This window comes from Capricornis sumatraensis, chromosome 16, assembly GCF_032405125.1.
Source record: "Capricornis sumatraensis isolate serow.1 chromosome 16, serow.2, whole genome shotgun sequence".
NCBI classification, from domain to species: Eukaryota; Metazoa; Chordata; class Mammalia; order Artiodactyla; family Bovidae; genus Capricornis; species Capricornis sumatraensis.
Window position 1 is genome coordinate 42,987,980 of NC_091084.1, and position 18,757 is coordinate 43,006,736.

Here is an 18,757-nt window from a genome sequence, read left to right on the forward strand (position 1 = left end):
GGGACTCGTGGCGGAGCCTCGGCTCTGGGGCAGCCAGCGCGGGCGAGGGTGGAGGTTCTGGAGCGTCCCTGGAGGGCGGGGGCCAGGGGCGGCCAGCAGGTGGGGCCCCGGGCCGGACTCCGCCTCCCGCACCCTCCCCGTTGGTCCGCGACCGCCCAGCCCCGGCCCCTCTTCCGAGCCCGAGCGCGATTGGTGGCGGCGCTTGTCGCTCGGAGGGGGCCGGGCCGCTGGGCCCCGCGGTTCTCCCTGCCGCCGCCGCCGCTGCCGCCGCCGCCGTCCTTCCAGCAGCGCGGGCGGGTCGGACCGCCGAGGCAATCGGCGCCCGGCGATGGGAAGCGGCGCGGCCGCGGATCCAGGCTGTGGCAAAGTTTCCCAGACGCTCGTATCAAGGCGCGCGGCTGCCGACCACCCGTGACTGCTCCGAGAAGGGCTAGGAGATTTTTAATTTGGAAAAATAATCCACCTCATTTCCTTTGTCAAGCTCTCTCTCACGGCGGCCAGCGGCGGGAGCTCCAAACTTGGGCACGGCGGCTCCACTGCCAGCGGTCCGGGCTTTGGAGACCGTCGGGACTCAGGTGCTCCGGCGCCTGGCGGCCCCGGGCGTCCGAGGGGGTGTGATCGCGGGGGAGTCCCGGGTGCGCAGAGAGAAGGGGGCCCCCGGGAGCTCTATATGGAGGAGGGAGCCCAGAATGGTGTGCACCAGGAAGACCAAAACTTTGGTGTCCACTTGCGTGATCCTGAGCGGCATGACCAACATCATATGTCTGCTCTACGTGGGCTGGGTCACCAACTACATCGCCAGCGTGTATGTGCGGGGGCAGGAGCCGGCGCCCGACAAGAAGCTGGAGGAAGACAAAGGGGACACCCTGAAGATTATTGAACGGCTGGATCACCTGGAGAATGTCATAAAGCAGCATATTCAAGGTACGGGCGCCCGGGGAAACTTGGGCAGCCCACGGGGCCGGGGAGTGCCCAGAGCCGTGCGCGGTGCGCCGAGGCTGGTGGGCATCTCTCGAGTGACTGCGGGGCTCTGAGGCCGCAGACGCTTAGCGGGGCTGCGTGTGTGTTCTTGCCTGAGTACCGGACCCTCAGTGTCGGCGGCTGTGCGCGCTTCTCCAGGGCACACGTGTGTGCGCGGGGCTCCACGCGCGGGTGTGTGCAGCTCGCTGGCGGTGTGGGGGTGCGCTGCGCACGTGTCCCAGTGTGCGTGTGACTACCGGCTAGTTGCTCGAGGGCTCTCGGGGTCGCACACAGGTCCGGTTCAGAGTGTGGGTACATGTGAACGTTGGTGTGTGTACTAGGGAGCGCTCAAAGGCAATCGAGCTCATCTGGCTACTGTTGGGCCTACGGGGAGAAGCGTGAGAGGCCCAAGTCGTTGCCATTTAGGACCTACAGGCTGCGGGACGAGCCGGAGCTGGGAAGACTGCATGGCCCTAGTCCCAGCCCGGGTGTGAGCGGCCCATAGGCGATTGGGTGTGCAGAGGGATCTGTGGCTAGGAGTGCTGTCTGAACCTTAGCGGTCTCCACCCGCACCGCAGCCCGCGGGTCCAAGACCCTCTCCAAGAGCAGGTGTTGGCTCGGTGAAGAAGCATGGGCGCCTGGAGCTCTGTCCACTGCGGTGGCGCCTCCGCCCAGGACTGGGAGAACCCACCGTGGGCTGCCAGTGAAGGCTATTCCCTCCGGTAGCTCCACTCCCAGGCCCAGGGAGTGGCCGGGGCAGAGCAAACAGATCCGCGCGCGCTAGGTCTGGAGTCTTAGGCTGAGCCGGGTGATTGCGCTCCAGGCCAGGGCTGGGGTCAAGGGGAGGATGGGGTACGGAGCGCTCTCCCCAGGCGACCCTGTCCGATGAGCTGTCAGAGGCAGCAGACAGAGAGCTCCGGCTGGGCACCACAGGTCAGAGTGTGCACGCACATGCCCGTCTCTCACGTTCACATTTCTGTTTTCTGTGCTTCTATTCCCCCTGTTTTCTACCAGGCATGTCAGCTTTGTAAGGGCAGGACAGCGCCAGCAGAGCCTAGTTCACCTGTCAACCAGGCAGACTTTGGCACATATCGGGTTGACTGTTTCTCTCCCAGGAGCACTCTCATTTGTTTACACACGGTTGTCCGGATCCAGCCTTGCATCTGCTGCCCCTGCCATGGTGGGGACAGCTGCTCTCTCTACATTCGGTTTGCTTCCCCATATGTACAAAAGTTCCTTCCCGGGGGGAGGTTCAGGTGAGTGCAGGAGAGGTATAGGTATCCACGGTGCTTCCTGACTAATGACTTTAAAACAAGTTCATGGCTCTGCCGCCTCTGCTTCGCAGCTCTCCTTGGTACCTGCCATGGGCTTGCATAGCAGACCAATTTCTCTCTCTGATGTGCCTGTTGCTGTGTTTCTTACTTGTTCTTTTCCATCCCGTGGGTCCAGATTGACAATTAGTCAGCGGTAGAAGTACAGTGTTTGCCCCAGGGTGATTCATAATGTTCCCAGAGGGATGCAGGCCATACCTTACTTTGACATTTCTAGTTTGCCCACAGATTTTAAGAGATTTTCATTCACAGATTCTGTGTGTGTGTGTGTTAATGTTTCTGGAAAATGATCCTCTTGTGCTTTCCAGTCTGGTCAGGGAGGAGGTGAGCAAGATACTACATTGGGAAGCAGTGAGGAGATCTTGGGGTCATGGGCTCATCCCAGAGTGCAGCCTTGTCATGTTGAATGTGGACCGTATCATGTGATTTATAAGACTCTACGTGAAAATGAGTGCAGTGTGGAAGCTGAAAGGAGTCTTTGTGTTTTTGCTCCCAGGAAACCTTATAGCTATGCCTTGTTTGAAACTTTCAAGTGTATACCTGAAAAAATTGAGAGGGGAAGAAAAAAAGAGGGAGCATTATCCTTAAAACACATGGTGATCCAGCTCTCTTGTGTATGTGCAATGACTGTATTATGAGTCCTGTGGATATTCAGGAAAGGCCAGATTCTCAGCTGGAGAGGTAGAAGCCCTGGCTCACAGTGGGGTGGGGAAGGGCCAGTGACTTAGCAAAGACTAGCCATGAGGCAGGGGGAGGCATAGGATGCTTGGCTGTTGTGCCACGATGGTGTTGCCACAACTAGTGACAGCACCCCCAGTGATGCTGGAGCCACCCTTGAGCAAGTATTTGGGGGAATTTAAAGTAAAATTTGGCTTCCCTGGCAGCCCAGCTGGTAAAGAATCTGCCTGCAATGCGGGAGACCCAAGATCAGTTCCTGGGTCGGGAAGATCCCCTGGAGAAGGGAATAGCTACCCACTCCAATGTTCTTGCCTGGAGAAGGCCATGGACAGAGGAGCCGGGTGAGCTAGGGATTTATCTTACTTATGTAAGGGGCCTATGGCGTTTGGGATGGACAGGGAGGCCTGGCGTGCTGCGATTCATGGGGTTGCAAAGAGTCGGACATGACTGAGCGACTGAACTGAACTGAAGTGCCACTTTCTGAAGGCAGAGGGTGGGAAGGGAAAAGATCAGAGGCTTGTCCCTGATGATATGGGCCATTTACGTGATTTCCACTGTCGAGTTTCCTCTAGTTAGTAGGGAGGGCCTTTTGAGCAAACCAGTTTACTCTGCTAAGCTCAGGGGGAATAGGGATAATAATAATAGTTAGTAGCTAAAAATTATATAGCACCAGCTGTGTGCCAGGCATTATTTAAGTACTTTATGTACGTTGACTTATTTAATTCTCCTCCCCCTATGAGGTAAGTATGTAAGCTCCGTTTTACATATGGAGAGCTTATATAATTTGTCTAAGGTACAGAGATTTAAACCAAGCTCATGTTGCTTCAGGACCTGTGTTCTTAACCGCATGCTAGGCTGTCCCTTAAGAGGGTCAGTGAGTCACAGGGGCAGCAGGGCTCTGCTAGAGTCCCTGGACGGTGGGAGTGGGTGTCGCAGTTGGAGACGTCAGAGGGTGGCCAAGGGATGACGGAGTCATAGCCTTTCCGCCTGGAGACTCTTCCATAGTTAAACTCAGGAAGCTCTGGGTTTTGTTTCACACCAAAAGGCAGAGGTTACATTCACATAAGAAGTGTTTGTGGAACACCCAGGACAGTTCCTGGCACATTCTTCTGAGAGTGTGTGTTGGATGGCTGAGTAGATGAATGAATGAGCACACAGTGTGGGTGCCCAGGGCACTGGTTAGTCATTAATAAAAGCATTTCCACTCTCGAATGACTATGTTTTGCTTTGGAGCCTTGCACAGGCTCCTCTTTGCTTTGGAAGGAAAGTTGTCCTGGAAGCTGCAGATGTCACAAAATGTTCTACTGGATGTTGCATAGGACTTGCAATTAGAAGAGGCTTTGGAGCGTCACCCTGGAGCTGCGTTCTAGTCATGACTGAAAAGTTTATTTTCCTCTTGGGGTTGCAGTGATATTTCATTTTAATTTGTTTTCTGATTGAATGATTTAATTAGATGGTGTTTGGAAATCTCTTGGGAAAGTAAATTGCAGTTTTGATAATTATTTTTTAACCAGATAGATGGTAAATGAGAGGGTGGATAACTCTGGATTTTAAAAATAGCATCCTGATGGATTGCAAACACAAAACAAGTATTAGTACAGGTTTGGTCTTGGAGGAGAAAGATGGAATTGCTGGAGGGGGTGCAGTGGGTTAAGTATAGAGTGTGAAGGCGGCTGGAGTGTCAGAGAGCTTAGGAGATGGAAGTGTGGGTTCACGTCTTCCTGTAGAAGTCGAGTAGAAACCCATACAGCTTTTCGTTTTTCTTGGTTAGCATCTCTTGAATATAAAAAAGAATGAGCCAACATTAAATAAAATATTTTAAAATGTATAAAATTCCTCTAATTCATTCTAATCTAACACAACTATTTTGTATTTTGACATTGCCTTCTAGCTTTGTCCTTCTGCCTCCATATTAAAAAATGCAGGTGTAGTCATGGTTTACATGTAATTTTATATTCTGCTTTCCTCAGTTTACTTTCTGTTAGAAGCATTTTTTCAATATTTGCTGCATAGTTTATTGATTTTGTTGTTGTTGTTCAGTTGCCCAGTGGTGTCCAACTCTTTGCAACCCCAGGGACTGCAGCAAGCCAGGCCTCTGTCCCTCACCCTCTCCTGAAGTTTGCCTAAGTTCATGTCCATTGCATTGGTGATGCCCTGTTCGTTTTCTGTCCTCAATCTTTCCCAGCATCAGGGACTTTTCCAGTGAGTCAGCTGTTCGCATCAGATGACCAAAATACTGGAGTTTCAATTTCAGCATCAGTCCTTCCAACGAGTATTCAGGGTTGATTTCTCTTATTGATTCAGTCCTTATTTATTGGAGGCCCAGTATGTGCCAGGCACCACACTGAGTGGTGGCTTTGGATACAGAGGTGAATCCAGACCCTCCTAGTCCCTGCTGCAGTGAACACGTTTTTGAAGGACGACAGTATACCTCTTCTTCAACACAGTTTGGGTTTGAGGTAGCCAGTTTACTGAAAACCTGATTAAAGAAGAAACTAAAACAAAATATCACATACATGCCTTAAATATTTTGCTTTACTGTGCATGTATTTCTCAGCTTTTTGATGGAAGGCCAAGGCTTTATCTTTGGTTTGGATCTGTTAAAGAAAACAGAACTAGAAATCTGACTTTGTAAACAGCTTCTTCATGGAATAAGCCACTCCCATAAAGTGCTGTTTACAAAGTCTGATTTCTAGTTCTGTTTTCTTTAATGTTCATTGAGAATTTGAAGGTACTTATGAAGCAGTGTAGTGGCCCACATTTTTATTACTTTGGTCTTTTGCAGTGACTTTGTTCATGAGTAATTTAACTGCTATTTATGTGATGAGTTCTATAAAGTCTTTCCAAAGCTTTAAATTAATTTTCTTAGAAATAACTCTAAATTTTTAGCAATGATCTTCCATTGGCCATTGGTCATATAATATGTGATTAAGTTACGCTGTTACAATGGCAAGTTCCAAGATTCTAAACACATTTGGAAACAAACCCAGTGTACTCTTGGTTGCCTTATAACGCCATTGTTAGCTGGAGATGTGAATGGGGTGAGGGAGAGAAATTGACACAGAGGGAAAATCGCATCCTGTTTGGTTTTGTTTTTCATGGAGAGAATGAAAACATGCTTAATCTAGAGAGGCAATTAACTGGAGATTTCTTAAAGAGAGGGCTTCCCTGGTGGCTCAGCGGGCAAAGAATCCGCCTGTAATGTGGGAGACTTGGATTCAATCCCTGGGTTGGGAAGATCCCCTGGAGAAGGGAACAGCTACCCACTCCAGTATTCTGGCCTGGAGAATTCCACGGACTGTGTAGTCCATGGGATTGCAAAGAGTTGGACACGACTGAGTGACTTTCACTTTCACTTTCTTTCTTAAAGAGAACTTTTACTGTATTTTTAGTGACTGCATAATATTCCACCATCAGTATACCGTTATTGATTTAACCCCTTGCCTATTATTGAACATTTTCTTTTCTATTATAACTAATCAGAAATAAACATCTTTACCTCACTGTGTTCTTCTTTTGAATGACTTTAATGGTGCATTTCCACAAATGGGATTATTATTGACTCAAAAAATATGAGCAATTTTTATGAAAGATTGTTTTTCAAAAGGAAAATCTTTCTATGCAGCCAATGGCAATATAATATTGTACCTGCTTCTCAGAGCCTGGCCAGCCTTGGGTGTTACCCTTCAACTGTTTCTGGGCAAATGTAACTGCTATCAAATCCTCTGTTCTTTTGCTCTGTACTCCTTGATTGCTGTAGAATGTAGCATCTTCTCCCAAGCCTTTTGCTCTGTACTCTCTTGATTGCTGTAGAACTTAGCATCTTCTCCTGAGCCCTGTGTTTGTTTTAATTTTGTACTGGTGTCTTTTGCTGGTTTTTCTCTTGGGATATCAGTGTTTGCGATTTACGCATTTTATGTATGTGTTTTATTTCCATATATCATTAATTGATGAAATTTATATCATGCCTGTATTCTATTTTATATACACATAATTTTTGCTTTGCACATATGCTTTAGGGCAGTGATTCTCAAACTCTGTCCCCAGGAGCCCCAAGCTTCTAGAAGGTTTGATCTGAGACTTAAGAAATAGAAGGGTCAAGTGAGGTCTCTTTGATCCCTCCTTTCCTCATTCTCTCCCCTCTAGGCAACCAATGTTGTTTCTCTTTCATCTGTCTTATATTTGGTTTTCTGTAAGATATTTCACTTTTTAAAGGACTCTGCTTTCTTTTTAAAAAGGGGTTGAAAATCACTATTTTGGAAGAGAAGGAAACATCATACTTAGATTTATTTGAGGGATGATGGTAGAGTAAAGAATTTAAGAGAGTAAATAAATCTAAAATGAAATTGAATTCCTGGGTGGTATTCTTGTAACATCTATTTACCCTTCTGAATACCATGATTAATAATGTATTACATTATATGACTAATTTCTAAATCCATTATCTTACCTCACTGAGTCAAGATCATCTGAACAATGGGAGAAATGGATTATTAACTGCTTTTGTTTCCTAAAATTTTATTAGGCATAGTATGTGGATATTGTACCAGTAACAGTAATTAATTCAGTAACAGTAGGTTGGTCACCAAAATTACAAACACATATATAGTCCCTAAAAATCGGGAAATATTCAAGGCCCAGTTGTTGGGAGGGTTTTTTTTTTTTTTTTTTTTTTTTGTCTCCTTATAGCTTTTGGATGTTACTGAGAATTGGCTGATGTCCTTCTCATCTGATCCCTGACTTGGCAGGGTTGTAAAGAAGAGGATATAATGTTTGCAAAATGCTTGAAGATTATTTGAGGAAAGGGTGTCATTTAAAGAGTAAACTTATTTGTCCTTCGGAATGAACTGTGGCATGTGAAATTATAATAGTAACAGAAATTCATATTTTGAGAGAGTCCCATAGCAAAATTTAGAGGTTGAGCCCAATTATCTTTATTAATAGCCCAGGTCCATATCTTCATGGAGTAGAAAAGCCTTGCCAAAGAATACGACTTTTTTTTACCATGGCCAAAGAATTTTCATTTTTATCCAGAAGTGTGTAGGCTGTAAAATAAATGAATTCCACATTCTTTCCCACTCACTTGACATAAATTGTTATTTGCCCTTGATAAGTAGGTTGATGTAGAGCCTCAAGGAGAATTCAGAATGAAATGTTGGAGAGCCACAGTTTGTTTTCCTGGTTTGTGAGGGCCTTGAAGCACAGCTTCAGTTTCTCGGATTTAGGTGGTCTGTTTGTTTTTAAAGGTGTTTGTGTGGTCCAGAGCCAGTCTGCGGTTGCTAGAACATCTTCACTACTGTCCTACAGGATTTCTGATGTCACTTACCTTGGGAAGTTGAATGGGCTGCTGCCTTCACGTAGAGCTTGGGAGTCTCTTTAGGATTGTTGCCAGTTTTCGTTGCTTGTGTTCTGTTCTGGAGACTAGGACAGATAGGGTGCCTTGTGAGAGGCATATTGGAGGGCAGCCCAGATTGAGCTGATATTACACAGAAGGTCCTTTGGGCAAACACCAAACTGAGTATGAGTGATGACTATAGCCAGAAGGCACCAAGGTGGGATCTGGGGAGAGAGAGATGCTGGAAGGGCAGTCCATCAGTGTGGCATGGGCGTTGTGGTAGAGAGCAAGGGGCCGAGAGGGTTAGGTCCACTGGCGGATGGTCTAGATTCTGTAAATGGTGGATTGTACTTGAAGGTCTCCCTATGGCTACAGTGCCTTGAATTCTGCAAAGACTTGATAATTCCATTGCGCCTACAGTTGTCAACTTATCAAATGTCACTTTGCCTTCTGGGTCAAAGTGAGTGCCATTCCACAGGGCAATGCTTGAGCACAGGTGTTCTCGATGCTCCCTGCTCTTCACACACATGCCTTCACATGCAGAGCACACGCCCCAGGGGAGGGCCAGGACCACGCACGTCCCAACACGTTGCATTCATTCTCACTCCATCCCTCTCTCTCCGACTTGAGAAAGCATATTAATATGCAAGAGAATGTGATAACCTTGAAATGGCTTCAGTTCGTAGTTAATCATTCATATGCTTTGGTACTTAAATTATTGTTAATAACACATTACTGCAAACGGTTCCAATTTACAATATGTTGTGACAATGACTGGAAACAGCTGGTGTTCTGGAATCTTCGGTGTGAGTCTGTGTACTCTATGGACCCAGCTGAATGCAGCCCACTGCAGCTTTAAGCAAGAGGGTTCCTGATAGTGTGAACACTAATGCTTTGGTAGTTTTTTCTGGCTACACAATTATAGATTAAAATATGTTGCTAGGGCAGATCATCCCAGTCAGTAGGCATGTATTTCTGAGATGTAGTTCTCTTTCACTGCCCAGCATTCAGTTTTAGTTTTGTGAAGGTTTACTTTTGGGAGATGAAGCTGCCCTTAGTGACGCCAGTGGAAAGCCTTCAGTGTCCAACTCTAATGAGAGGGACAGACTTCCTTTATGATGGTATTGCTGAAATGGTACTGGGGCTGGCAGACACACTTTGTTGGGCTACGTTTGTTATCACTATCCTCTCTGAGGTCACATAAACACAGTGTTTGGAGAGATCCAGAGAAGTGACATTAGCACTCATCTCCTCAGGACAGACAAGAGCAATGGAAAATGATGCCTGAAGAGGAGGCTAAGGCCAGCTCTTCGGCATGATTGGGTTCATTCCACCCATGTCCAGAGTTTAAGATTCAGGGTAGAGCACCTATTTGAGATGGTTAGGTGCTGCATCTATACTTAACTTTTTCTTATTATTTTGTAAAATTTTTGTTTACTTATTTATTTTTGGATGTTCTGGGTCTTTGTTGCTGTACATGGAGTCTCTCTGGTTGCAGCAAGCAGGGGCTTCTCTTGTTGCAGAGCGTGGGCTCTAGATAGGAAGGCCCAGGAGGTGCACCACCTCCTCTTGTGGTACACAGTCTTGTTGCTCCGAGGCGTGTGGGGTCTTTCTGGACCAGGGATCAAACCTGTGTCCCCTGAATTGCCAGGTGGATTCTTAACCGCTGGACCAGCAGGGATGTTGCTTCTAAAGTTCTGGTGCCTGGTTTGGCTTCGGTGGTCTGACTTGCTTATCCGTCTCTGTCCTGTGGGAGCTCAGAGTTAAAAAGGCCACTGAGATCCTGCAGGAGAGGGAAGGCAGTTCAGCGACCAGGGCAGGATTTGAAACTTGAGCTAATAAGTGTCATGTTAGTGGTATATTAGGACTTAGGAATACAAGATTGCTTGGGACAAGGAATATAAGAGTTAGAAAGCTAGGGAGAGATTTGAAACTACAGAAATGCCAAATGAGAATGAAAGTTAAGGAGAGATTTGAAGTTACAGAAATGCCAAATGATAATCTTAGCCAACCCCTTGATTTACTTTAAGAGCAACAGGCATATAAAGAATTGAAGCTGGATGATATCAAAGGGAAGAGAGGACGAGAACTACGCCTATGGGTCAGAGACTGGGCTCGGTGCTGTCCACGCATGACCGCCTTTTAGCATCACTGCATGTGAGGGAGAGTTTGAGAGGTGAGAACGCTGAGACATAGTGACTTAGAGAGTTTGCTCAAGGTCACAGAGCTGCTAGGTGGCGAAGCCAAGAAGGGAAACTGTCTCCAGCATTTGTGCTCTCTCCAGAAGAGAAAAGAAGATGACAGTATCATGGAGGAGGGACTGGAAGATCATTTTATCAAAGATGGTTTTCAAATGTAAGCTTAGAGGCCTTAGGTCTAGCAAGAGACTGATGAAAAAGGGATCCAGGCAGGCGGCTTGCTTTGTCCTCGTATAATTAAGGAATCTCGGAGTTGGGGTGCCAGCAAGGGAGGCTCCGGAAACCCTTTCTCTGGAATCACTGTGAGCCCCTCAGGAACTTGGCCTCATAGGAAAAGCAGGGTGTGCTGGCTGCAGGCTGGACCTCATTCAGATTTCACATGTGACTTTCAAACTCCTACAGTGCTTTCCCGTGCACTGGCACAGTCAAGTGGCTCCTGGGGTGACCAATAGTCCTGCTTGACGTCCCCTCTTTCTAAAAAGTGTATTTATGTATCAGCCACACTGTGTGGCATGCAGGATCTTAGTTCCCTGACCAGGGATCGAACCTGCACCACCTGTAGTAGAAGTCTAAAGTCTTAACCACTGGGTTGCCAGGGACTTTCCCTTTTTTAAAACTGAAAATCTTGTGTCCGCAGAGGACCCTCAACATTGGGAAAACCTGGAGAGCTGGTCATCCTCAGCTTCTCAAGCTGGTAAATTCTTTTCAGTGGTAACTCCCAGCATCATGGTAAAAATAGCTCTTCTGATTGCACCACATCTGTGTCTCTGCTCTCTGATCTTGAACGTTGACTTTGTCCAAGAGTGGCAGAGGGGATGGTGAGGGTCTGGCAGCCCCTGCCCCATTTGCTCTGCCCCCACAAGCTGCCTCCTCTCTTGTTATTCATTCTGCCTTAATACTCCCTGTTTTTTTTTTTTTCAGCTGTCTGAGCCTTTCAGGATTTGGAAAGGAAAAAACAATTGCTGTAAAGGAAAGCTCTAATAAAGTGGTTTGGGCACAAAACATCAGCAGCTGTTTATTTGCCCAAAACAGTAGGAGTCCGTATTAATAACCTTGTGAGTTATATGCTGGGAAGTTAAAAGTAAGCAAAAATCTTACTTGAGACCCACAGATGTCACTTTATTCCTTTATTGAACTAATCTCTCTTCCTGTTTATGCTGGTGACATTTTCTATTATCCATGTTGAGGATCCTTTTTGATCTTCTGTTTCAGATTTATTTAGCTCTGCCTGGGTAGGGTCCCAGAGCAGAGAGGTTTTCTGGTTTCTCTTTATTGCAGTTATGATCCTTTGTGTTTATGTGGTTCCTGCCTCAAAGGATCTTGATGAGTGGGACAGGCTTTTTGTAATTAATCATCATCATATTTCTCTGAAGGGAGAGAAGGAGCCACCAAGTATTGGGAGGGGTGTTGGTAAGGCTTTAGACCTGCCTCACAGTTGGAGAAGCAGTCTTTTAACATTTCTAAATCTCACTTTAATAATAAACTGATCCTCTGATTTACTTTGCTTTCTAAAAAGAGTATATGGGAGGAAAGTATAACAGGCAAGAATTATGACGTATACGCTCCAAGACTATAATTGGGCCAGACTTTAAAAAAATTTTTATTAGAACCTGAGGGCCCTCCCCAGTGGCTCAGTGGCAAAAACAAAAACAACCCACCAACAATGCAGGAACCACAGGAGACGTGGGTTTGATCCCTGGGTTGGGAAGATCCCTGGAGGAGGCATGGCAGCCCACTCCAGTATTCTTGCCTGGAGAATCTCCATGGACAGAGGAGACTGGTAGGCTACAGTCCATAGGGTTGCAAAAAGTAGGACACGACTGAAGTGACTTAGCATGCATACATGAGGATTTATATTAGAAGGAGAATCCAAAGGAAAATAATGGAAGAAAATTTTATCAATGATTCAAAAATTAAAATAAAAGAACAAACGAGAGGAGGGGTTGTATAAATAGCTCTGAACTTGTCTAGAGAAGAAACTGGAAGAGGCAGAGAATCAATATCTGTTGAGCACCTGTAATATGCTAAGTGCTTTACGTGAAAACTCATTTTAACTTTGTAGGCAACCCTGTGGGATTATGTTGTTACCCCCATTTTACAGATGAGGAAATCAAGTCTCAGTGACTGTAGTTAGCTTGTCCAAGGCGATGCAGTTAATAAGTTACCTCTCTGAAGCTCCTTAGTATGGAACTAGGCACACTCTTGTTTTTCTGCTCCAGTGATACTAAGCAAGAGAAAATAGGATCACCCCCCTCTCAGTAGGAGGGTTGCAGGTGATACTAGAAGGATTCATGAGAGCAGCAGGACCCTGAGGTGAGTTACCAAGTGGCTGTTTTGTCAGTGCCCTTCCCTGGAGGTACAGGAGGTGGCCTGTGCCAGGGGTTGTCAGGGTGGAGTGCTGTGGAAGGCTGAGACAGACTGCAGGCCTGGCCATTCACACCCAGCAATATCTCTGTTTCTAGGAGAAGACTTCAGTTCAGTTCAGTCGCTCAGTCGTGTCTGACTCTTTCCGACCCTATGAACCACAGCACGCCATGCCTCCCTGTCCATCACCAACTCCTGGACTCCACCCAAACCCAAGTCCATTGAGTTGGTGATGCCATCCAACCATCTCATCCTCTGTCGTCCCCTTCTCCTCCTGCCTTCAATCCCTCCCAGCATCAGGGTCTTTTCCAGTGAGTCAGCTCTTTGCATCAGGTGGCCAAAGTGTTGGAATTTCAGCTTCAACATCAGTCCTTCCAAAGAACACCCAGGACTGATCTCCTTTAGAATGGACTGGTTGAATCTTTTTGCAGTCCAAGGGACTCTCAAGAGTCTTCTCCAACACCACAGTTCAAACGCATCAATTCTTCAGCGCTCAGCTTTCTTTATAGTCCAACTCTCACAACCATACATGACCACTGGAAAAACCATAGCCTTGACTAGATGGACCTTTGTTGGCAAAGTAATGTCTCTGCTTTTCAGTATGCTGCAAGGTTGGTCATAACTTTCCTTCCAAGCAGTAAGCGTCTTTTAATTTCATGGTTGCAGTCACCATCTGCAGTGATTTTGGAGCCCCCCAAAATAAAGTCAGCCACTGTTACCACTGTTTCCCCATCTATTTCCCATGAAGTGATGGGACCGGATGTCATGATCTTAGTCTTCTGAATGTTGAGCTTTAAGCCAACTTTTTCAATCTCCTCTTTCACTTTCATCAAGAGACTCTTTAGTTCTTCACTTTCTGCCATAAGGGTGGTGTCATCTGCATATCTGAGGTTATTGACAATTTCTCCCAGCAATCTTGATTCCAGCTTGTACTTCCTCCAGCCCAGCATTTCTCATGATGTACTCTGCATATAAGTTAAATAAGCAGGGTGACAATATACAGCCTTGACATACTTCTTTTCCTATTTGGAGCCAGTCTGTTGATCAATGTCCAGTTCTAACTGTTGCTTCCCAACCTGCATATAGGTTTCTCAAGAGGCAGGTCAGGTGATCTGGTATTCCTATCTCTTTCAGAATTTTCCACAGTTTATTGTGATCCACACAGTCAAAGGCTTTGGCATAGTCAATAAAGCAGAAATAGATGTTTTTCTGGAACTCTCTTGCTTTTTCCATGATCCAGCAGATGTTGGCAATTTGATCTCTGGTTCCCCTGCCTTTTCTAAAACCAGTTTGAACATCTGGAAGTTCATGGTTCACGTATTGCTGAAGCCTGGCTTGGAGAATTTTGAGCATTACTTTACTAGCCTATGAGATGAGTGCAATTGTGCGGTAGTTTGAGCATTCTTTGGCATTGCCTTTCTTTGGGATTGGAATGAAAACTGACCTTTTCCAGTCCTGTGGCCACTGCTGAGTTTTCCAAATGTGCTGACATATTGAGTGTAGCACTTTCACAACATCATCTTTCAGGATTTGAAATAGCCCAACTGGAATTCCATCACCTCCACTAGCTTTGTTTGTAGTGATGCTTCCTAAGGCCTACTTGACTTCAGAGACTTAAGTGTGAGCAAAACCATCTCCTCTGCTCATTCAGAGCAAAGCTTCACTGAAGTGTCTTCCAGGATCAGGGGATAGGGTCAAGTTGGAGGCTATGAAGGGGAGCGTTGCACACAGAGGAAACTGCAGACATGTCCAGGTTTGCCCATAATTCCCATTTAATCAAGAAAGGAATATATCTGGGCTCAGGTGCATAGAATGTGGGCCCTAGTTCTGTGGGCAGGTGTTGGAAATGGGCCCCAGATCTGGCACTGAGGCTTGGGTTGGAGGCCTGGGATGGTTGGAAGAAACTACTTCTAAGTTCCTGTTCCTCTCTGCTTTGACTCAGAGTTTGACAGTGAACTGGGAGGTATTCCTATCTTCTGTTGGTCATGCAGTCAGATTCTTTCCTTCCTTCTTCCAGCTAGCTTTTATTAAGCACCTAGTAAGTGGTGGAGGTAAATCAGTGGGATGAAGACAGACATATGAAGGGTTTGCAATGAAGTGAGGTAGTCAGGTGCCTTCTGATAAGGAGAGGCTTGAAGAAAACTAGGTGTGAGCTCTGTCTGGGGTAACAGTTCCAGGTGGAGGAAACACCCAGCGCACAAGGGCCAAGGCAGGAGTGGACCTGGTGTCTGTGGATTGAGAACAGTGTGGCCAGGGCAGAGTGACTGTGGGAGAAAGGGGTACGGGATGAGGTCAGAGAGGGCCAGTCGGGGAGCAGGCTGTACGGGCCTTGGAGGACACTGTGGAAGAAATGCCCTGGGAGAAAGGGGGAGCCCTGGGAAGGGATTGCAGAGGAGCCCAGCTTTTAAAGGCACCAATCCAGGCTTTTCTGTGGCTGCTTCTGAACACCCCTCATGGGCTTGACTCTGTGCCAGGCGTGTATGTAGGACACAGTCCTTTGCTTTGAAAATCTCATCGTCAGGCTAGGAAGACAACCCAAGAAACAGGTGACGATCTTTTGCAAACTAACAAATGTAGTGAGGGTTAATATTGAATTCTCGAAGAGTGTGCTGGTAGTGCAGACTCTACGGAGGAGCTGGGATTTAATGACACACCTTTGGTGAATGAGGAGGGTTTAGAGGAGTGGAATAGAGAAGATTAGGAGAGGGCAAGTTCAGGCATTAAGTAAAGCCAACAATTACCTGGAAGAGGGAAACTGGAGTCTTGTGAATCATGGCACAGCGTGTGCAGGCAGACGGTGGCTGGAATCAGCATGGCCCTTTACATACTGGGTGATCTTGGGCAGGTCTCTTCACTTCCCTGTGCCTCAGTTCCCCCAGCTATGGACATGAGGATGACTGCTCCTTAAACCCTGTAGGATTGTTGTGCTGTTTAAGAGTTGAAAATAATTGAAGTGCTATTTAAATGCGGATCGGACAGCACCCCACCCTGCCTATCACGTGGTGGGTGTGTGGGGGAGCACGGTCTTTCCTTCAGTCTTCCACTTTCCCTCTTCCCTTTGTTCCCACCACCGTTTCTTCTTGGAGCTGGTATAGAAAATACGGTCAGGGATACATTTTCTGGTTGTAACACCTAGACTATCAACCTTGATCCCTGTTTCAGTGCAGCTGACAGGATGAGTGTGTTAGGACTTCCCCAGTTAAGGCCAGCCTGGGATGGTTCAGCTTTTGAACTGTGGTGTTGAAGAAGACTCTTTAGAGTCCCTTGCTTGGCCTGCAAGGAGATACAACCAGTCCATCCTAAAGGAGATCAGTCCTGGGTGTTCATTGGAAGGACCAATGTTGAAGCTGAAACTCCAACACTTTGGCCACCTGATGCGAAGAGCTGACTCATTGGAAAAGACCCTGATGCTGGGAAAGATTGAGGGCAGGAGGAGAAGGGGACAACGGAGGATGAGATGGTTGGATGGCATCACCGACTCGATGGATGTGGGTTTGGGTGGACTCCAGGAGTTGGTGATGGACAGGAAGGCCTGGCGTGCTGTGGTTCATGAGGTTGCAAAGAGTCGGACATGACTGAGTGACTAACTGAACTGAACTGAACTGAAATGGTTCAGAAGTGAGGTTAGAGGGGAGCCCAGCCTCACACTGTGACATTTAAACACCTGGAGTGTCTCAGTTTGATGTGACTGTTGCCTGGAAATCTTTAAGCCCGCAGGTCTGGGGACCTGCCCTCAATTGTAGAGAAATATTTGTTTTGTAAAATAAAGCCCACTTGGCATCACAGTGGTCCGGGGACAATGTTAGGAATGCACTGTTTGTAGAAACCTGGTGGGAGAGTTATGCAAAGGTATCCTGTTACCTGGTCAGAGAATCTCTTTTCCTCAATCCCTGGTGGTGGAAGAGCCTCCTGGAGGAGAGAAGTGTTTTCTTCCATCTCAACCCACCTCCCAACAGAACTGGAGCTGCAGCAGCCTGTCTTCCTGCTGGGGGGAATTTGATATAACACAAAGCAACGTGACTTATAATTTCAATTGCAGGCAGGAAGGTGTGATTTAAGACAATTGTCAGGAAGATTCAATTTAATCTTTTCTTTCTTTCTTCTCTACAAAATGTGCATTTTGTTGCATGATCTAATTTTAATATACATTCTTTACAACTCAAAGATAGATGTAGTTTCATATTGAGAAGGTACATTCTACATTTTTTTAAAAAGTACTTATCTATTTAAAGTCCTTTTTGAAAAAGATCTCTTACTAATGACAGAAAACTGAGGGATGGTTTTGCTTTTTTACTAGAGAGAGTAGAAGTATATCATTATGAAACTTCCTGGACAATAAACCATTTCTTGATTAGTGGGAATTTTTTTTTTTGATCACTGAAGAGTAGGGGGATAAGAATTGCCTTAACAAAACAAAATAATTCTTTTATGTACCTAAAACTATACAACTGTGAATGTTTTTCAATAGCAGCTAGTTGTTTGTTTTCTTTTTTTTATTTTAGCAAAACTGCATATGTATTTTTTGGTTTGTAATTACTTTAGAAGTACAGAAATTATGCATTGATTTTTAGAAATCAAAAATTAAATCTTATTTCACTCTGGTCACTATTAGAAACAAAATATTGTGTTGTGCAGCTCTATGCAGCCCCTTCCCTCTTTCTTCATCTATTAAACAAAAAAGTTGAGCTGTCCAACTTTGGCAGTTCCCAAGTCTTATGTCAACTGTGAAGGCTGTTGTCTGAAGGCTCTTTATTGAGATTCAGGGTATACTAGAACCAGAAGGTACAAGAGGACCCTCACCCTCAAACTTTGTGCGGAGGGATGCACAACCCAGAGCAACTTGGTGACTGACCTGAGGATCCTCCTCTGGGTGCCAGAGATTCTGGGATGGGGGTGGAGAAGTCCTGAGTCAGGTCTAGAAAATTCCCCTCTATATCCAGTTACTCCCTTCAACATGAGAAGAAACTTCCACAATGAGAAGTAACCCTTTGTTGTGTATTCTCAGATGAAGTCGGGTGCTCCAGGGACAAAGGATGGGCAGATTTCTTTCTATGGGGTGAGGCTGGAGGGCCCCTGTCTGGGTCCTTGGGGCCTGCACCCCAGCACCTGGCATCCTCTCCAGGACTGGGGACACAGTACCTGGAGTAGAACCTGTCTTCAGGTCCCGCAGCACATGGCAGCTCCTGGTGGTGCAGTCTTTGTATCAGGAGCAGGCCTCTTCCCGGCCTTTCAAATCTGCACAGTGGTGCAGATGGAGGAGGGGCAGAGATTTTGTGCCAAGGACAGGAAAAGAGAAAAAAACCAACATTTATCAGGCACTGACTAGTTGTTTGGTTGGTACTGTTAATCTTCTTTGTTTTATTAGGATTTAATCCTTAAAATCAGATCCTTAGCCCCATTTTACAGGTGAGAAAGTTGTGCTACACACTAACTGTTCATCTGCTTTCCCATTAGACTGTAAGTTCCCTGAGAGTGGAGACTGAGGCCTGTTTTTTTCCATTTTCCAGTGTTTCACTGGAAACTACATGCCAGTAGGGCATATAGTTGGGTGAATTAGGAATTTGTTGGGTGACTAAATGAATAAATAAGCCGACCTGCCTAAAACCACTTAGTAAGAGGATTCCCACCCAGGTCTCTGGCTTCAAAGTCGTCTGGAAGGGAAGCCAGGGGCCCAGAGAGCTGATTCTTGTCCCTCCAGGCTTGGGGGTGGCTTCTGTGAAGCTGTCTCACGCTGCGCCCGCCTTCTTGATTAGTGACAGGAAGACATGCAGTCCTGGGGCCTCTCTCATGGCCTCTCACGGCTTACACTGCTGTTTCAAGGTTTAATTAAAGAGAAGCCATGGCTCTGGGTATGTGTGTGTGTGTGTGTGTGTGTGTGTGTGTGTGTAAAA

General features: G+C 46.3%; 1 protein-coding gene across 2 annotated transcripts in view; it reads left to right on the plus strand.

Annotated features, from left to right (window-relative positions):
- The first annotated feature begins 289 nt into the window (after positions 1 to 289).
- GALNT18 (polypeptide N-acetylgalactosaminyltransferase 18) overlaps positions 290 to 18,757 on the plus strand; it is a 354,973-nt gene continuing 336,505 nt past the window's right edge. For both annotated transcript variants that reach the window (XM_068988668.1, XM_068988669.1), the window contains exon 1: positions 290 to 924. In XM_068988668.1, coding sequence (XP_068844769.1) covers positions 690 to 924 — 235 coding nt within the window. In that variant the 5' untranslated portion in view covers positions 290 to 689. The remainder of the gene's footprint in view (positions 925 to 18,757) is intronic.